This window comes from Curcuma longa, chromosome 9 (assembly GCF_044706935.1).
Source record: "Curcuma longa cultivar G26 ecotype Majalengka, Jawa Barat chromosome 9, ITB_CL_G26_1.1, whole genome shotgun sequence".
Taxonomy (NCBI): domain Eukaryota; kingdom Viridiplantae; phylum Streptophyta; class Magnoliopsida; order Zingiberales; family Zingiberaceae; genus Curcuma; species Curcuma longa.
The window spans coordinates 3,585,916-3,603,481 of record NC_133869.1 but is presented as its reverse complement, the minus strand read 5'-3'; the positions used below and the strand labels follow the sequence as shown (position 1 = coordinate 3,603,481).

Here is a 17,566-nt window from a genome sequence, read left to right as displayed (position 1 = left end):
CAATACAATCAATACCAGTCCCAATACAGATACTGATTTTGACAACTATGGTGAAGACACCTCTGCCACTTAGGGTGACAATCTAGAGTCACAATAAATTTGGTTAAGATCATGTACAGTAGATATATATTAGGTTATTGATATAGTTTTGTGCCTATTGTTAAGGTCTAACACAAGCCTTTCTTTTTCCATCCAAGCTTGGGACTGACATTATCTGCTTTATTTAGGTAATAAAAGGAGACTTAAGCCTTGATGTGGAGTTAGCATCACATAATTTTGAGGATTTTGAGAGCTTGGATCAGTTTACTTGTGCTGATTGCTAAATAGTTTAATGGATCCATTCATTGAGTATTTGTTTTAGTTTAACGCTGGCTAGCAATCTAACGCAACCCTCCTCCTTTATCCGGGCTTGGGACTAGCCATGACGAGGTTAATTCGTCATAGGCGGAGTTTGCTGATTGCTAAATCTGCCAAATTAATGTGTTGAAAATTGTCCATGCCAGGATAAATGAGTATACTTTTTTTCAGCATAGGATTTCCCTGTATCCATGGATTTTGCACATTCAAACTGCTACATTCTGGTCTTTTTTTACCTGTGCTAATTGTATAGATGCAAAGATATATATGATTTAATGGTACTAATACTTAGTGTGAAGTGCTTAATAATGATATGCATGTTGAAAGGCACTTGCGGAGGGACATGAAATTTTATATGAAACACATATCCTGCAAAGTCGCATCTGTTTCTGATAATCTATTTGTTGATGTGCCAAAACCATTTGTTACGAATGCTTCAAGTAAAGAAACAGTAGAGCAGAAGCTATTTTCTTTCTCCAGAAGTGTTCAACCCAATTCAAACATGGAGGAAGATGACAAGAACATAGGTGAAGCCAATGTGCGCTCTTTGGTGTCTTTGTCAGATTATTATTCTTCTATAACTTCCCAAGATTACTCCGATGCCTTTAAGCTGAGCATGTCATCAACCTCCAAATCAAGGTTCGAGGACTCTAGTATAATGGCAATTGATGGAGTTGTCTCTTCAGGTAAGCAAATTGCAATATCAGAGAGAGAGAACATTTATCTTCTTTTCTCACATGTGTATATATATATATATAGATATGCGTGTGTATGTATGCATGTGTATGTGTGTATATGCTTGTTGCCATAGTGGAAATGATACCAAGTATTAAATTTCCTTGTGTACAAGGATCTTTAGGTTGGTCTTATTTTCATGAAGGTCCATGAATTATCCATTTTGCATCCATGGTAATCTTGACAAGTGTATTCTAGAGGGGGGTTTTCCTCATGGAGTATTTAGCCTTTTTCGTAATATATACCTTTTATTTTCATGTTGATAGTTTATACTTTATAGTTCCAGCTATAGAGTTCATACTTGCATTTCTTTTACCCCTTTTCTGGGTCTGGATCGATGCTACTGGATTTATGTTCTACTCAGTTGAACATGGAAGATTACAAGCAACCATCCACATACCTTTCAGAGCTGTGATCTTCACTGCTGTTTGAGGTACCCTGGCATGCACATGCATACACGCCCTCACAAATATATATGTTCAGTGAAGAAGAGATCATAACTAGGTGTAGGTAAAACTACAACTTTTGATACCAATATTGAACTAGATTCCAATCTTTGGTTATTTTGGAAAAATTGGAAAAGATAATGCTAATAGTATATCTTTAGTTGTACCTATGCCACTATGCATTTTATATTGATCTTGTATAGAAAGTTAAATTATATATGTAATAAGCAGTTTTGGAAAACTAACACCAAGATTTGATGGCTAAACTTGTCATAACAATTGAAATAATTGAAAGTTTGGATAGCATCAATGTGTTAATGTGAATAAGTATCGTACAACAATCTGAACATCTGATTTGTCCATCGAAGTCTCTACAAGGATGGCTTTCATTGTTAACCATTTGCGGTGATGAAAGTTCCCCTTACCCATGGTTTGCAGATTTAGTAATTGTTTAACTCAATTGAATTTATATGTATTCTATCCTCTAGCATGTAGCAACTTTGCATTCTATTCTTCAAGTATTATAAGCTTTTAGTGATCCGAAGTTGATAGACGATGACTTTTCTGTGATCTTATCACATTAAGAATGATTTCCATCAGCAGCAAATGCCTTTTATCTTAGTTTTCCAGGATCATTGTCCTTTTCAGGGGTATATTTTAAAGAACAAAGAAATCTGTCTGGTAAGCAGGTTCTGGAGGGCAATAATGATTTAGTTTTTCAGTATGATTCCTCTGAAAAGCCAATTCTTTGTGCTGCTTGTGGACTAAGGTCAATTCTTTATATCAAGGAATCTATGAAGTTCCAATTTTCAGAGATTCAGGATGCAACTAATGATTTTTCAAAAGATAATTTATTGGGAGAAGGCGGATTTGGTTTTGTATATAAAGGCCAACTTAAAGATGGCCAGTTTATTGCGGCAAAAGTACGAAAAGATGAAAGCACCCAAGGATACAATGAATTCTTTTCTGAAGTGCATGTTCTAAGCTTTGCAAGACATAGGAATATTGTGATGCTTGTGGGTTATTGTTGCAAGGAGAAACATAATATCTTAGTTTATGAATATATCTGCAACAAGTCTCTTCATTGGCATCTTTTTAGTAAGTAGTAGGCCTATTGCTGTCATATTGGAATCAACAAGTGTCAAATATTTTCTGGTTTGGCTGCTATAATGTTGAATGAACTTTTTTTGTGGATAATGTAGATGAATCTGCTGAGCTTCTTGAATGGGATCGTAGACATGCTATTGCTTTGGGAATAGCAAAAGGTCTCCGTTTTCTGCATGAAGAATGCCGTGGTGGCCCAATTATTCATAGAGATTTGCGTCCAAGCAATGTTCTGCTTACACATGATTTTGTTCCCATGGTAATTTTTTAGCGTTCATATCCGTTGGTTTCTGCTTCAGCATTACTATTTCAGATGATGAATTTTGGTTTTCTATGAAATAAGAGACTGGAAACTACATGAGGCAACTGGTTAGGTGATAGGGATAATTTATGATGCTGTAACACAACCTCTAATTATTTTTAGGAATTGTGGAATTCCATTGTAGTATTTGATTTTGCTCCTAAGAATCATACATCCTTGAGGAGAACCACATGACAGTGAACTTTGTTATCTATCGTGAGATATAAACCAACTCACAACTCTATATGTTCAATTAACAAGAAAGTTTGCTTGGTCTCATATGTAAGTCTTGCACAGTGCACTAAATAGTGAAATTCTTCACATTATGTCCAACATCAGTGATGAGATTTCACATGTCAATCACTATTGATTGATACAATCGATGAATCATCCCAATCACCAATTGATATTGATATAGTGTGGTATGAGTAAATGTCATTGTGTCACTCATGCCCATAGAGTTTTAGTGGTACAAACCAAGATAGGATTCTATTCTTGCAGCTCATCCTGTGATTGCCATTCATGCGGAGATGAAATATTATAAAACGAGAGGGAAGGGGAAGAGGGGTGAGCATCAAAATGGAGCTCCAGAAGCAACAAACACGAGTAACACCATAGCCGAAGAAACCAAGATGTATCTATGATTTGCACCTTGATTGCCATTCATGAGGAGATGAAATATTATAAAAAGAGAGGGAAGGGGAAGAGGGGTGAGCACCAAAATGGAGCTTCAGAAGCAACAAACACGAGTAACACCATAGCCAAAGGAATCGAGATGTATCTATGATTTGCACCTTGCTTGTTTTAGCTCTAACTATATGATATAAGTCCAACTTCCAGTAATTAATTGAGACATACTGATGGATATATGGAGATTCAAATATTAGATGCCTTGAGAGCATTACTTAATTTCAATTTTAGAATATTGTGGAGTTAATCTTACAAAAATATTTCAAAAATGTATACTCATTCAATCTATGACCCTCATTTTGGTGTTAGTAAGTATAATATTAGTTGATAGACTTGTTATATTTTTTGTTACTTGCTTTTCAAAATTCTAATGACTTTGCAATTGTTATACTCTTGAGAGGTAGACAATGTAAGTGGAAGGAATTTCATAAAATTAGATACTAGAAAGTGTGCTATGTCAACACAACATAGTAGCAAAATCAACGTTCCAAGTACCAATCCATGCTAATCATCAAGGTGGAATTTACTGTTTTGCTCACTTACCCACACCGCTAGCCTACCCATGCTACCCACCTACCCACACTGCCCGCTTGCCTACGCGCAAAATGCTCAACATTAGGCAAAAGTGAAATGATCAACATCGGACGAAAGCTTAGAGATAGAGAAATAAAAAAATAAAGATCGAGGGGAGAGAGAACAAGAAGGAAAAGAAATTAGCAAGAGAAGTGACGAAGGATGACAAAAGGGATGGCCGTAGCGAGCATAGCGGGCATTGCAGGGGTTTAAACTGAATCTTCAAATTTGGAAGTGACTTTATTAAAAAAAAAATCTTGAATCTAAATTTTTTAAATTTAATTCATTCAAGTTTAAACTGAGTTTCATATATTTATTTTTTAGAAATTGCATACTTATAAAATTAAATAAATTTAGTTATAAAATCTAAAAATATAATATTTTAATCCTAAATTTTGAAAAATTATAAACAGTAGCTCGGTGCATGAAGCTCCCGTCAATACGGGATCTCGGGGAATGATCTATTTAGGAGTATAACTTTTTATAAATCTTTTTATTTTTCATCAATCTAATATGGAAGAAACAAAACTAAATTAAAATTAAATAATAAATTTTAAATTATTTCATTGCATGCATCCAAGAGTTTTTTATTTAGGTTTTATATCGAATAGATTTTAAGTGTAAATTGTTGTGAAATGGAAGAAATATAAATAAAGCTAAAAATTAAAATTTCTAAAACTAAGATAATTAAATTAATAGACAAAGATAAATAAAAGAACAAATATATATTAACAATATAATTAATTACTAAGTAAATAATTAGTTATAATAAAAAGTTAATTAAAAATAATGTATATTAAATAAAATTAATTATGTTATTATTGATAATTTAATTAAATAAGTATCAAAATTGTATTGGCATGACATGATAGAGTACCAAAACTATATTGTTCCAGTCAACGATTGAAACTCCGACACGATTCGAGGTTTTAAACCTTGAGCAAAACTATAGTATTCTAGTTGGAGTCCGTAACTTTAGCATAAAACGCTACTCTAAACCATGAATCACATTTTTCACCTTATTTCTTTGGTGCCATTTAACCTTATGAGAATGTCATATTAAAGCTAGAGTATTAAGTTCATGTGATTCTTACAAAAGCTTGAATTGTACCCCTATTGTTGTGCTTTATTTTTTTTTTCTTTTATCTAGCTTTCTTCATTTGTATATGAGATATCACATTTATTCATATTTTTTCACAACACAATATAATAAAAAGTGCTTTTTGAACAGCTTGGGGATTTTGGTCTTGCTAAATGGAAATCTAATAGTGATTCATTCCAAACACGAGTTCTAGGAACTTCTGGGTAGGAATCTTCTTTCTCTCATGGTTCACTAATTTAATATTTCTCTGGACATCTTTGAACTTTTTTTGGATGCGAACAACTTTCTGATATTTTGCAGGTATCTTGCACCTGAGTATGCTGAATTTGGTATTGTCTCAGTAAGGACTGATGTTTACTCATTTGGAGTACTTCTTTTTCAGCTGATATCTGGACGTCCAGTAATTGATGAAGACAATGGGCATTCCCAGCATATATTGCAATGGGTGTGAGCTTTATATCTTCATTTAAAGTATTGTGTTGCTTATCAGATTCTAAAAGATGATTGCATGTAACTCTATTCTTTGGTAATTGTAGGCAGAACCGTTAGTTGAAAATCTTGCACTTCATGATCTTATTGATCCTAGCCTTGGAGAATCTTATGACACTTACGAGTTATATCGTGTGGCTAGAGCAGCATTTCTCTGTGTTAGGAGAAATCCTGAAATGCGTCCATCTGTGGGAGAGGTTTGTATACAGATCCTTTCTGTTATTTTGTTTTATGAACACAAGATAAGTACTTCCCTTTGATAGATGGTTTCAGTGTCTCATATTTTTGTTTAATCTACTGAATTCGTTGGTTGTTTCATGCATATTTAAAAAAAAAAGCCATCAAAGATTATGTTATATGATTATCATATTAACAGTAAATTGAAGGCACCTCTCGATATTATGTTTTTTATGAATACAATTTTTGATCGGATATGTTAATCCCAAGTCTATCTTATTGTATTAAAGCCAGCAATCTTATCTCAATAGACCATGTTAGGGAAAGTAATAGGTGAACAATGTCTTAAACTGTTCTTACATTCACATCGCATCAAATAACTGCCTTTCAATATTACTCCATCTTCCTCCTACAGAAATGATTGACCTTATGAGAGAAGAATTTCAACTGTGTTTGGATTACGTGTGCAAATGAGATCTAGAATCCATATTGATTGTGATGTTAATTTGGAAATATAGTTAGATTAAGCTGATTTATCTGTATGTCTATTGAACACAGTGTTATAACTAACGGTAGGTGGTGGCGGGGCGGTCAGTGACTATCTACTGCCTCGACCACCTAAGAGGTTGAATTTTTTATTATTATTTTTATACATAATATTATAAATAATTATCATTCTTTATGTAATATATATAATTAAATGATGTTTATGCATAAATAAATTTCATACAATACAATACAATTTATATAAGGTACAAATAAATATATAAATGCAACTAACAAGATAATTAATAAAGATTCATCACCATTTAATACTAAAAAAGTAATATCATTACTTTTATCAAAAATCTAAGTTTAAAATTCAAAGTTTCAATTCAATATGGCAACAAGCCAATAAGGACTAGATTAAACATAACTAATCTTCTAAATCATCTACATAACACCAACTACATCCATAATCCTCTCATAATCGGACTCAAAATCAATATCTTTTTCATTCTCCTCCTCCGATGTATCTAAATCCTCATTAAGTTCTCTAATAGGGATGTTCCTTGTACTCCTCCTTGGTTGTAGCACTTCACTGCTCCCGAGGCCTGCGTTACCATTCTCTAAATAAGTCCCTAACCCGGCTTGACCTCATCTTTATTATTACCATCAACAAGCCAACCTTGAGCTTCATTAACTTGAGAGAATAGAAGTAAATCTCCGTCCATTTCTCTTTTACTCTTCTTCATAAGATTGATGTTGAATTTGACATATACAAGATTATTCAATGTCTCGAGTCTATTCCTCTTCTTAGTATGTATCTAAACAATTAGAAAATTATTAAAAACTAACAAAAAGAAAGGATAGATAATATAATTTATGAATTACTACTTACCCCTTCAAATTGGTTCAAATTTCTTTCACGCCCCTATGAATTACTTGTCAAAGAGAGAAATCTCATTGCCATGTTTTTGTAAGTTTGGAGTGTCACCACCATAATTGGACCACCATCCAACTTAAAAAAGTAAAAAGACATGTATGTTAGTGAATATAAATAAAAGAAAAAGATGTTCCTGGATCAAAGTCATGATACACATCCACCTCATATGTTGCGATCGTCATTTTTCTTCTAAAGTTTTCGGATTTACTCTTATACTTTAACAATTTATTATTAGAAATGGTAGATTGTATGTCCTTATTGGTGAGAAAAATTCTCTCAACATAATTCAAGAACTCATTCATAATATTAGTGTCATTTTGTATGCTTGGATCTTTGAAGTAAAAAATCAAATTCAACAAACGGCATAATGCAAAGGACCATCAAGTCTATCCTTGCACTTCTCATCAATAATCTTCAAAATAGGAGTACATTTTCTTCTTTTTTTAAAGCCTTTCTAATCTCCTCCTTAGCTTGTTTAAGTGCACCTACTAAAAAGGCCATTGAGAGTTTATCACCGTCAACAAGGCGTAAAAGTTTCACTAAAGGGGTGAAAACATTCAAAGCCAATTCCAAAAAGAGAAACTTGTTATCGTCGTCTCCGTCACTTTCCCCTTCACACTACTCCTTAATTTTGTTTTGTTCCACTTAAGTCTCAATTGATCTTTTTTGCCTTTGAGACTTTCAAGGTAAAATATGAAGTAGCAAATCTAGTCACCCCGGATCTCACAATATCCATTTTCTTGGTATATTTCCTCATAATAGCCAAAGTTCTATGATGTGCATAGATGAATATTGTTAGGCCTTTGCTTTGTCAAGCATTCTGCTAAATTTGGGTAGTTTTTCAATTGCTTCAATCATGAGGTTAATTGTACGAGTCACACAAACAGTCCAAAAAATTTGAGGTTGTGTAATCTTCAACAACTCTGCCACCGCCATATTGAAATTTGAGGTTGTGTAATCTTCAACAACTCTGCCGCTGCCATATTATTTGTCGCATTGTCTAAACATGTTGAGAGCCAATTTCATTGATGTATTTTTTCACAAACTCAAAGATGTAAGCCCCGGTGTGTGCCTCCATAGATTCAATAGAAAACCAAGGAATGAAGTGCCTAGTTTGGTATTAAATTCATAATGCTTTTCCTCTTGCGATCCGTCCATGCGTCGGTCATATTGAACATTCATTTTTCATCCACTCTTCTTCATGCTTTTTTAGAGATAATTTGGTCATCTTAACTTCTTGTTTCAAAAGTGGTTTTCTTAGAAGATATTGACTTGGAGGTTTGTAGTCCGGACCGAATTGACCAACTATCTCTACAAATTATCTAAAGTTTTGATTGTCAATTGCACGAAAAGGAATCCCCGCCTCATAAATTTATCTTGCAAAGTACTCATGCACATCATTTGTAAACTTTAACTTCAATGCATCATTTATGTTTTGTTGTCTTGCCTTTGTTGGATCGATTGCGGATGTTCACTTATCAATAGGCCTGAGGTGCTTTGACTTCTAAAAGAATCTCTCTCCACTTGACAATCATCATCCTCTAACATTAACACCTATATTTATTTCCGCCCTATCTTCTTTTAGTTCTTCTATCCCTTCTCATTTTTTATTCTTGCTATTTTCAAGATAAGCTCTTACTCTTTTTTTGGTCTTCATTTGATGCTTTAGGACATGTTTCAATTTGTCCTACAATACCCGCAATATGATACTTCATCTGATAAACTCCTCCATTAATAAACCTCTTACACAATTTACATATCATCCTATCTCTTTTTTCTTTGTAATGCAACACCACATAATTCCAAACAATATCACTAGACTTTTGCTTCAATCCCACCTTCGATTGTTTCTCATTTCCGCCATTAATCTTTAATAATTAAATAAAAGATAAAAAACTAGAACAAGAACTTACTAGAAATATATTGAAGCTAACCTAGTGTGCTGGTGGCGGCAGCAGGCGGCAATCTGGTTAGTTCCAAGCAGAAGGAGGTGAGTTGTGGGTGACTTAGTGGGTTTTGGAAGGGAAAGTGTATTAATATATCTAGGATTTTTTAAATTTTATTAACTTTGATTGCCTCACCTTGCCTTGACTGCCTCATCCATTGCCTTGCACGCCGCCTTGTCCGTTTCACTAACTTCGCCTTGCCTCATCTTTGACCGCCTAAAGCACTGTCTAAGGCAAAGGTAGTGCGGTTGATGCCCACCTCCCGCCTAAGCACTGCTTAAGCGGCTACCTCGATCGTCATTTAGAACACTGATTGAACAACATGATCTTTATGCACTTGCTATTTCAGTAACCTATGTATTTTTGATGTGAATCTCTAGATGACCTTTTGCATTAATCCTTACTGGTTATTGAGTTATGGAAACTTTGGCCCTCGAGGACTTTGAGTTGCTCATCTTCAAAAACTAGTTTATTTTCATTTATGTGATTATGTCACTCTCGCTATGCTACACTAACTTACTTTTACTGGAACAGGTTGTTCACCTTCTTGAAGAAGGCCATGTCCGAGACTTGGCACAGCACTTCGTCCCACACTATACAAAATGATCATTCATGGTGATACCTCAGTGCCATATCTGCCTGTACATCATTTAGACTATCAATTATCTTTTCATCAAAGAAATGTGTTCATGACAATATGTTTTTTTCAGGAAAATGGAAAGCCATAACTCTACCAGGATCCATAGTTTTTTTTTTCTTTTGTCTTTTGATAAAAAGGTAAATTATATAATCCAATAACCATTACATACATACTCCATCACTTATCCAACATGAATCAATAGTAACGCCATATGATGGATCATGAGATGTAGCACCTCTAGTTTCAAATTGGATTTGGTAGCTCAGTTTATGATTCAGGAGTTAAAGCTCACCTGTATTCAAGACCCATCAGCTCAGCTTTAGAAGTTAGCATGCCATTGGTCCCCAAATGGAGAGCAGCTCAGTTCCTTAGCAGCCCCGTCTGCTTTTGGGCTATTAGCATAGCTCCACTGAATCCGATGGCTCTGGCTCTCCTTTGCTAGCGAGCAATGATGAGCAAGAGAAATTATGTTGCGTGGCGTGGGGGCAAGGGCATGGTAGGGCGTTGAGTGGGTCAGCGAGTTAGGTTGGCACAAAGATATGTACGTGGATGCGGCAAACTGGATTGGGGTGAACTCATGCCCAGTCTGAGGAGGTTGGTGTGACAATGAGATCGGTGTTAGGTCAGTGAAGGTAGTAGTGGCAACAAAGGTTGGTCTGGAGAGTAGCTGATGCAGGGGCGAAGGCCGTCAGAAGTCAGCAGAGTTCAGGGTTAGATGCAATGCTGAAGGGCAATGGAAGGGCTGTTTGATAAATGAATTGTTTTTCATGCTGACACTTTTGATAAATGAATTGTTTTTCTTCCTCTGCACCTTCCAGCAATCAATTTTGTTTTAAAGTTATTTACATGACAGTGAGTCGACTTTGCATTTCTTCTGTTAAATACTTTTTCCCCATGCGTTATAGTTCATCCCTATTCAGACATCACTTTATGCACTTTGGCTTACTCAAGCTTTATAAAAGTATCAAATTCATTTCAATTCCTCTTGCTACACTAAAATTCTCATCAGAATATTTTGTGATAATGATCATTTGGCACATCCTGATTTGGCTCATTCTGCTTTCATCTTACCAACTTAGCAATTGGATAGACCCATGATGAATGCATGAATTACACAAGCATACATTTTTGTTATTGATGTGATTTGTTCCGTCCACATTCATTGCACTGGAAGGATTTTTAGGGATTTGATATTGTTGCCTTCCACTTTGCTACTCATGATTATTGTCGATTTATTAAATGAGAGTGGTTGAGTTCAATTGTTCTTTCCATGTAAAAAAGTGGAGTATTTGTGTACAATCTGATGTGCTTCCGCTTGTTTTCACTCACATAAGCTTCAGTGTTCAATGTTAATATGCTGTTTTGGTGTAAAGTGAGATATGGATCCAGCAGTGAACAATCTATTAATCTTTTGGATTCAGTGTACTAATTATTGTTAAATAATTATTTTCCATTTAAAATTGCACTAAACTTCAATTACACAGCTCATTCATACTAAGCCCACTTCATGTCATGCTCACAGTGACTGCCCACCTTCAATTTGTTGTTTTGTTTTAATTTTGAGAACACTTAATATTTATCATCTTTCTAGATCAACTTGATCGAATAACAGCTCTTAATGTGAAGTAACAATATCAGGATCCTCAAAATCTAGTTCTAAATAAAAAAAATGTTTTCTGATAATGGATGATTCTTAAGGCTTGGTGAGGGTGTTGTCAATAAGGGGGAATACCACCATAAGGAATGAAGAAGACTTACAATGTAGGACCTTGGATGGTTTTGACCACTGCGAGTCTTAAATTGGAACCTAATTTCATATCAGAGTAAAGCCATGATGGACAAAATGGCAGTTTGCATCTACATACCCAAACTTATGATAGAATACCTCAATGATCATTGTTTGCACTTGATACAGCATTATAAGCCAATCAATGAGAATAGATTAATTCACAAATGATCTTCAGAGGGGAAAATTTGCACTTCTTTGTGTGAAGTTGAGCTTCAATAAAAGCCTCACTACAAAGTTCTTGATAGGGAGATGTTCTCACTGCATCGAATACGAAAGCCTACATCTTATGTCTCATGTGCGGGAAGGTAGGACATAATTTGGATGGTTCATAAATCAGAACTAGCCCTCATTAGAACTTGAACTTGGTTGGGATGTTTTGGCTGTCAGAGAGGATGGCCTTATTTCGTGCTATTTCAGGCAAATCTCTAAATTGGGAATGATCCTTTGTTGTCAAATTTGGAGCTTGATTCTGTGAAGGATTCCAGAAATAATTCTGGCAATCCTCCTAATTTTGGCCCTTGGATGCTAGTTAGGAAAAGGAATGTTGAGGCAAACACAAAAAGCGTACAAGATCCCCACAACGAACAAGGCAAAGTTCAAGATTCAAAATTTTAGCTTCCTTAGTGGAAGGTGACTCAGTGAAGCAAAAAGGTTTCGATAGCATCCATCATTGGAAAAAGAGGGTCCGCAAGGATTGAAAATATCTTGCCAACAAATTTTGACATATTACTAAAGATTTTCTGAAAGGATTAAATCTCTATTAGATGGATTTATACTTGAATTAACACTGATAACAATTGTCATTAAGGAATTAAATTTCAATTAAGTGATCTAATATTTGTAGTATAAAGGGGTTTAGATAGTGGATGTGGATTCAATGTATGGATCTGTCAATCCGGTTCGTTAACATTAATGAGTTTTTTGGATTGGGTCAGGTCGGATTGACGGGTCAGGTCTATTTTTGACACTCTACATGAACTATTGTTCCTAAGAAGTTACCTTAAATTAATACACTATAAATTGATTGTGATGATTGTATGTCTAGCTAAGATCTCCTTAAAGTCTTTCCTATCTTTTTCTTGCTAATATTTTCATATTAGGGGCTCTCTAACTCCCGAGCTTGTTGCAAGGGATCTTTCTTGCATTTGGTGTAGGTGACATCAAAGCATAAGAAAATCAGGTGCACATGGTAAAGACATTTGGATGCACATGAGAGATCATGGATTGATCCTCTATATTGGGGCATGATTTTGCATCAAATTTGGAAGAAAAATTATGTTGGACGACCTTGGTCGAAGTATCTATGTGTGAAAAAATTGAGAGTTTTCCTACGCAAACAGTGTACCCGCTTCAGTGTTGGAACGATTTTACAGGGACGGTGAAGACCGCGGAAATGGACTCCCGATGTATTACTATGAGTGTTTCCGAATATACATGGTGGGTGAACCAGGGGGAGGACCGTCCATCTCCAGGACTTAGTTAGGCTAAACTTGAATACCTGGATTAAAAAAAAATGATAACTCAAAAAAAATCTAGAAAGCTTTATTTCAAATAAAGCTTTTCAAAGGCCCTGAGTCTAAATGACCTTTAGGTAGTCTTCTTCTAGTGTAATTGGAATATGATAGAGGGAGAGGTATCTTAGTTTATATTTAAATTCTTAAATGGTAAGAAATCGATTGCTTTGCCCAATCCAATTATATTTCTAGTTCTATTTCCAAAAGGTGAAAAATGTTGTCAGATGATATACTTTGGGCTAACTTACTCATCTGACTCTATTAACAAATATTTGTGTTTCAATCTAGTTGTCAAAAAGAAAAACAAGAGACCATTACTGATGTGTGTAGGGTATACACGTATTTTTCATGCTTTTATTACACATCCTTTCTGAATTTTATGACATTATTCTATGGTTATCACATCCTTTATCTACGCATTAGGCGTGTTTTCTCCATTTCCTAGTTTGAAGGTCTGTTTTTGTATTTATGCTTTTGCAGGACGGAATTAGAGCAAAAGAAAGCGAAACAGAGATTAAACGAAGACAAGGCACGACCGTGTCTCATCATCCTGAGCGATTGTGCCTACAAGGCACGACCATGCTTCAATCAGAAAGTCTGCTGCTCAAGGCCGTGCCTCCTAGGCACGGCCGTGCCCCTTACCAAAGCCGTGCCAGCTTGAGGCCGTGCCATAAGGCACTTATTTCCAAAGAAGAGCCAGGGCAGGGCTGTGCCTATAAGGCACGGCTATGCCTGTTTTTTCGAAGACCACCAGCTCTTGGCCGTGCCTAACAAGAACAACCGTGCCTGTTTTCCAGAGGAATAGCTGCCCCTGGTCGTGCCTATCAGGTACGACCGTGTGACGAAGAAGTAGGGGCATGTCTCTTGGGCCGTGCCACGAGGCACGACCGTGTAGCGTAGGACTGACAACGGGGGCATATAAATACCCCTCTTATTTGCCCTAAGAAAGAGGGGGGAAGTCCTTGGAGGTGATTGAGAGCCACCATAGCCACCATCTGGAGCGAGATTCAGTGTTATATACATCTGTTCAGGACTACTTGATGAGTTAGGATTTTATATATTTTTAATCGATTTATTTTTGGGCTTTTACATGAAAATAAATTATGAAATGAATCGATTTGATCGTATTTATCCTATATTGCATAATCTGAAGTTTGATTATAATTTTCATGATTTAATGGTAAATTTTACATTAATTGAGTTTAATTGGTTGTAGGGCTCAAATTGAACCAAGATCAAGCTCAACCATGATTGAATCGAGCCAATTTGCCCAAATTGATCAAGCTCACATGGAGAACATGACCTAACTCAAGTATGATCAAGATCCATAAATTTTTTCAAACCCTAGGCTACCCTAAAACCTCAGATCAAGGCTACACCATTGGATCAGAAATCAAGGGCCCAGATTCAACGATTAATCAAGAGTATAAATCGACTAACTTAGGGAATGAACAGTGGTTGCGCCACTGTTCATCTTCTCTCGCGACGCCATCCCCTGCCCAAGAGCGTAACTCTACGGCCATCCCCTTCCTCCCAATCCAATTCTAGTGTAATTCTTGATCCCCGAGGAGTCCAAAACCGGTTCGTTGGGTGAAATCCGACAGTTGGAGGAGGCGCGGTGGCGGGGTTTCACCGATGAGGTTCTTCCCTGTTTTTGCTTGTTCCGGCCATCCATAGCACAATCCGAAGCCACGAGTCCTTTGAGGGGTTCTCTGAGGAGCGCGTAGCATATCGGAATCACAAGCAAATCAATCGAAGCAAGAGAAGCCACGGAATCCAACTTTTGCTAGCTGAAACTCATCCACACAGTGTCTAGTTTCGTTCGGAGAGGGTTTTTTCGGGCGTTTCGGGGTGCTGGTAGCGACCAAACTACACGACGACCATGTTGAAGACTTCAAAGGGATCAGTGAAGCCGCATTGCGGATTTACCAGCTCGATTGACACCGAGATGAGAAGAAACAATGGAAATGGGAAGAAGAGGAAGAGTTTAAGTTTCTGTTTCTGATAGCTTGTTTCCATTTATCAATTTCTGATATCTGATTCTTCATTTGTTTCAATAGTTCATGCAATTGGTTCTTCATTTCTGATTCTTCATGATAGCTGTTGTTAGTTGATTTGATAGAACTTCGTTAGCCTTAAGCTTTCAAACCATTTCAAATTCTAAGATTACTGTTCCATATCAGATAATTGTTTGTGCCAATTTTGTGTTCAATGAATACGAATTGTCATGTTTAGCTAAAGAATTGGTTTGTTGCTAGTTAAGTACATTTGCTTGTTAGCTTACATTGCCCTAGCCTAGTTCCTTCTTTCTTTGTCTCATGAATTGAATTTTCTTGAATTGCTGATTTCCATTAAACTTTTATGCTTGCATTTAGACCCATAGCCATTGGTTTCATGAATTGCATTTAGGCTTGCATTCTATTTCATTTACTGGTTTTTAAATTTACCTTTAATTTGAAAAACACCAAAACCCTTATTTTTATAGAAAACCCTAAAAAGAACGATATGAAATCTCAATCAAAATAATTTTCTATTAGCCCTTGGAAAAAAATGACTCGAGGCCCCTATACTTCGTTTGTTTGTATTTATCGTGGGTTTTTGAAAATTTAAATCAATTTGCAACCTTACTCATGACACATTAAATTTAGGATTGTCACTACTCTGTTGGTGTAATCTTGCCCCAAGTGACTTGGATTTTAATGTTTGGCTAAAATGAGTTTAAGTTAGGCAATGTTGGTGATCTAACTTGTGTGGTTTGAGTCCACAGGAAAGTCCAAGAATGAAGTCTTGGCAATTGGTGAAATCCCGGAGGCACGGTCTTGACAACCTTAGATTTGCTATGTGTCATGAGTAGGATTATAAATTAGAATTTATAAATTTATCGAAAACCCATAATAAATTCAAACAAATGAAGTATAGGGGCCTCGAGTCGTATTTTTTTAAGGACTAGTAGACAATTATTTAATTCAAGCTTGGGTGTCGTGTTTTTGGGGTTTTCTATGAAAATGGGGGGGGGGGGGGGTTTGGTGTTTTTGGAATGAAATAAAATTCAAAATTGGCAAGCAAATGAATGAAATGCAATAGTTTAACGAAATACAATTTAAATCAAATTACCTCCTAATCTGAAATGCAAAAATAAACTAAAACTATAAGAAACCTAACTGTTTAAGTCAGAATCTAAGCCTAAGTGCAATCTAATTGGATTTCAATGCTATTGATGCAAGAAAAATGAAACAATTCAATTCAATGGAACTTGATGGCTAAATCCTAAAATGCATTGAGAGCTCTTAACCTAAGCTAACTCACTGTGATATAGTCGACTTCGGATTGGCACGGAACAGTGCCAAATCCAGGGTATCAGAATTTCGAAATCAGATTGCTTGCAAGAAGGGTTTAAACTCAGCTAAACAAACTCTAATGCAAATTAAAATCCAAACAAAAGCTAAGCATTAACCTAATAACCAAACCAACAAGGTTGCTAACAAATGAGATTAACCGAAACATTCAAAATCAAATTATAGAAACAGTAAATGAAATTAGAAACTGAAATAGAAATGCAGAAACTGATAAAATCATCCTCTTCTCCCTTCTCCGATCATTTCTCCTCAGCTCGGTGTCAATAACTTGTTGAACCAGCTTCACTGATCAATGAGGAGTCTTCACGTCGGTCTTTTGTGCGTTTACTCACTGCCCAACATCTAAAAAAAACCAGAAAAACCCTCTCCGGCCTCGACAGAAGCTGTGCAGTGGCTGTTCAAATGGCAAAACTGGATTCCTTGCTTCTTCTCTGCTCCAATGATGCTTCTGTTGATACAAGGAAGCTCCACGATCCTAGGAGAACCCCTCCACGAAGCGCGGGCTCGGATTATGCAGTAGAACGCCAGCACCAGCCGAAAATGGGGTGTATGCCGCCGTCGAAACCCTCGCCGTCGAGCGCCTTCCAGCTGCCGGAATATACCCAATCGGCCGGCGTTGGACTCTTCAAGGATCAAGGATGGCAACGGAAGAAGTTTGGGAGGACGGGGACACTCGTGCTGTTACGCTCCCGAGCAGAGGAGCTGCGTCGGGGACGATGAACAGTGGCGAAGCCACTGTTCATCGATTAAAGCTGGGATTTTATACGCTGATTAATTGGAGAATCTGGGTCGTTGATTTTTGATCTGATGGAAGAGCTTTGATCTGGGGTTTAGGGCAGTTTAGGGCTTCCAAAAATTTGAGGGATCTTGATCGGGCTTGATCTAGGTTATGTCCTCCATGTTGGCTTGATCAATTTGGGC

The 17,566-nt window shown here is 36.3% G+C and overlaps 1 protein-coding gene across 1 annotated transcript; it reads left to right on the top strand.

The window, feature by feature from the left end:
• Positions 1–683: 683 nt before the first annotated feature.
• LOC141835365 (cold-responsive protein kinase 1-like) lies at positions 684–10,208 on the top strand. The gene is made up of 8 exons (XM_074722809.1): positions 684–1,043; positions 2,187–2,636; positions 2,741–2,901; positions 5,438–5,511; positions 5,609–5,753; positions 5,845–5,994; positions 9,881–9,961; positions 10,057–10,208. Exons 1-7 carry the CDS (start codon positions 701–703, stop codon positions 9,950–9,952), a joined length of 1,395 nt encoding a protein of 464 aa, XP_074578910.1. The 5' UTR covers positions 684–700; the 3' UTR covers positions 9,953–9,961; positions 10,057–10,208.
• The last annotated feature ends 7,358 nt before the right edge of the window (positions 10,209–17,566 follow it).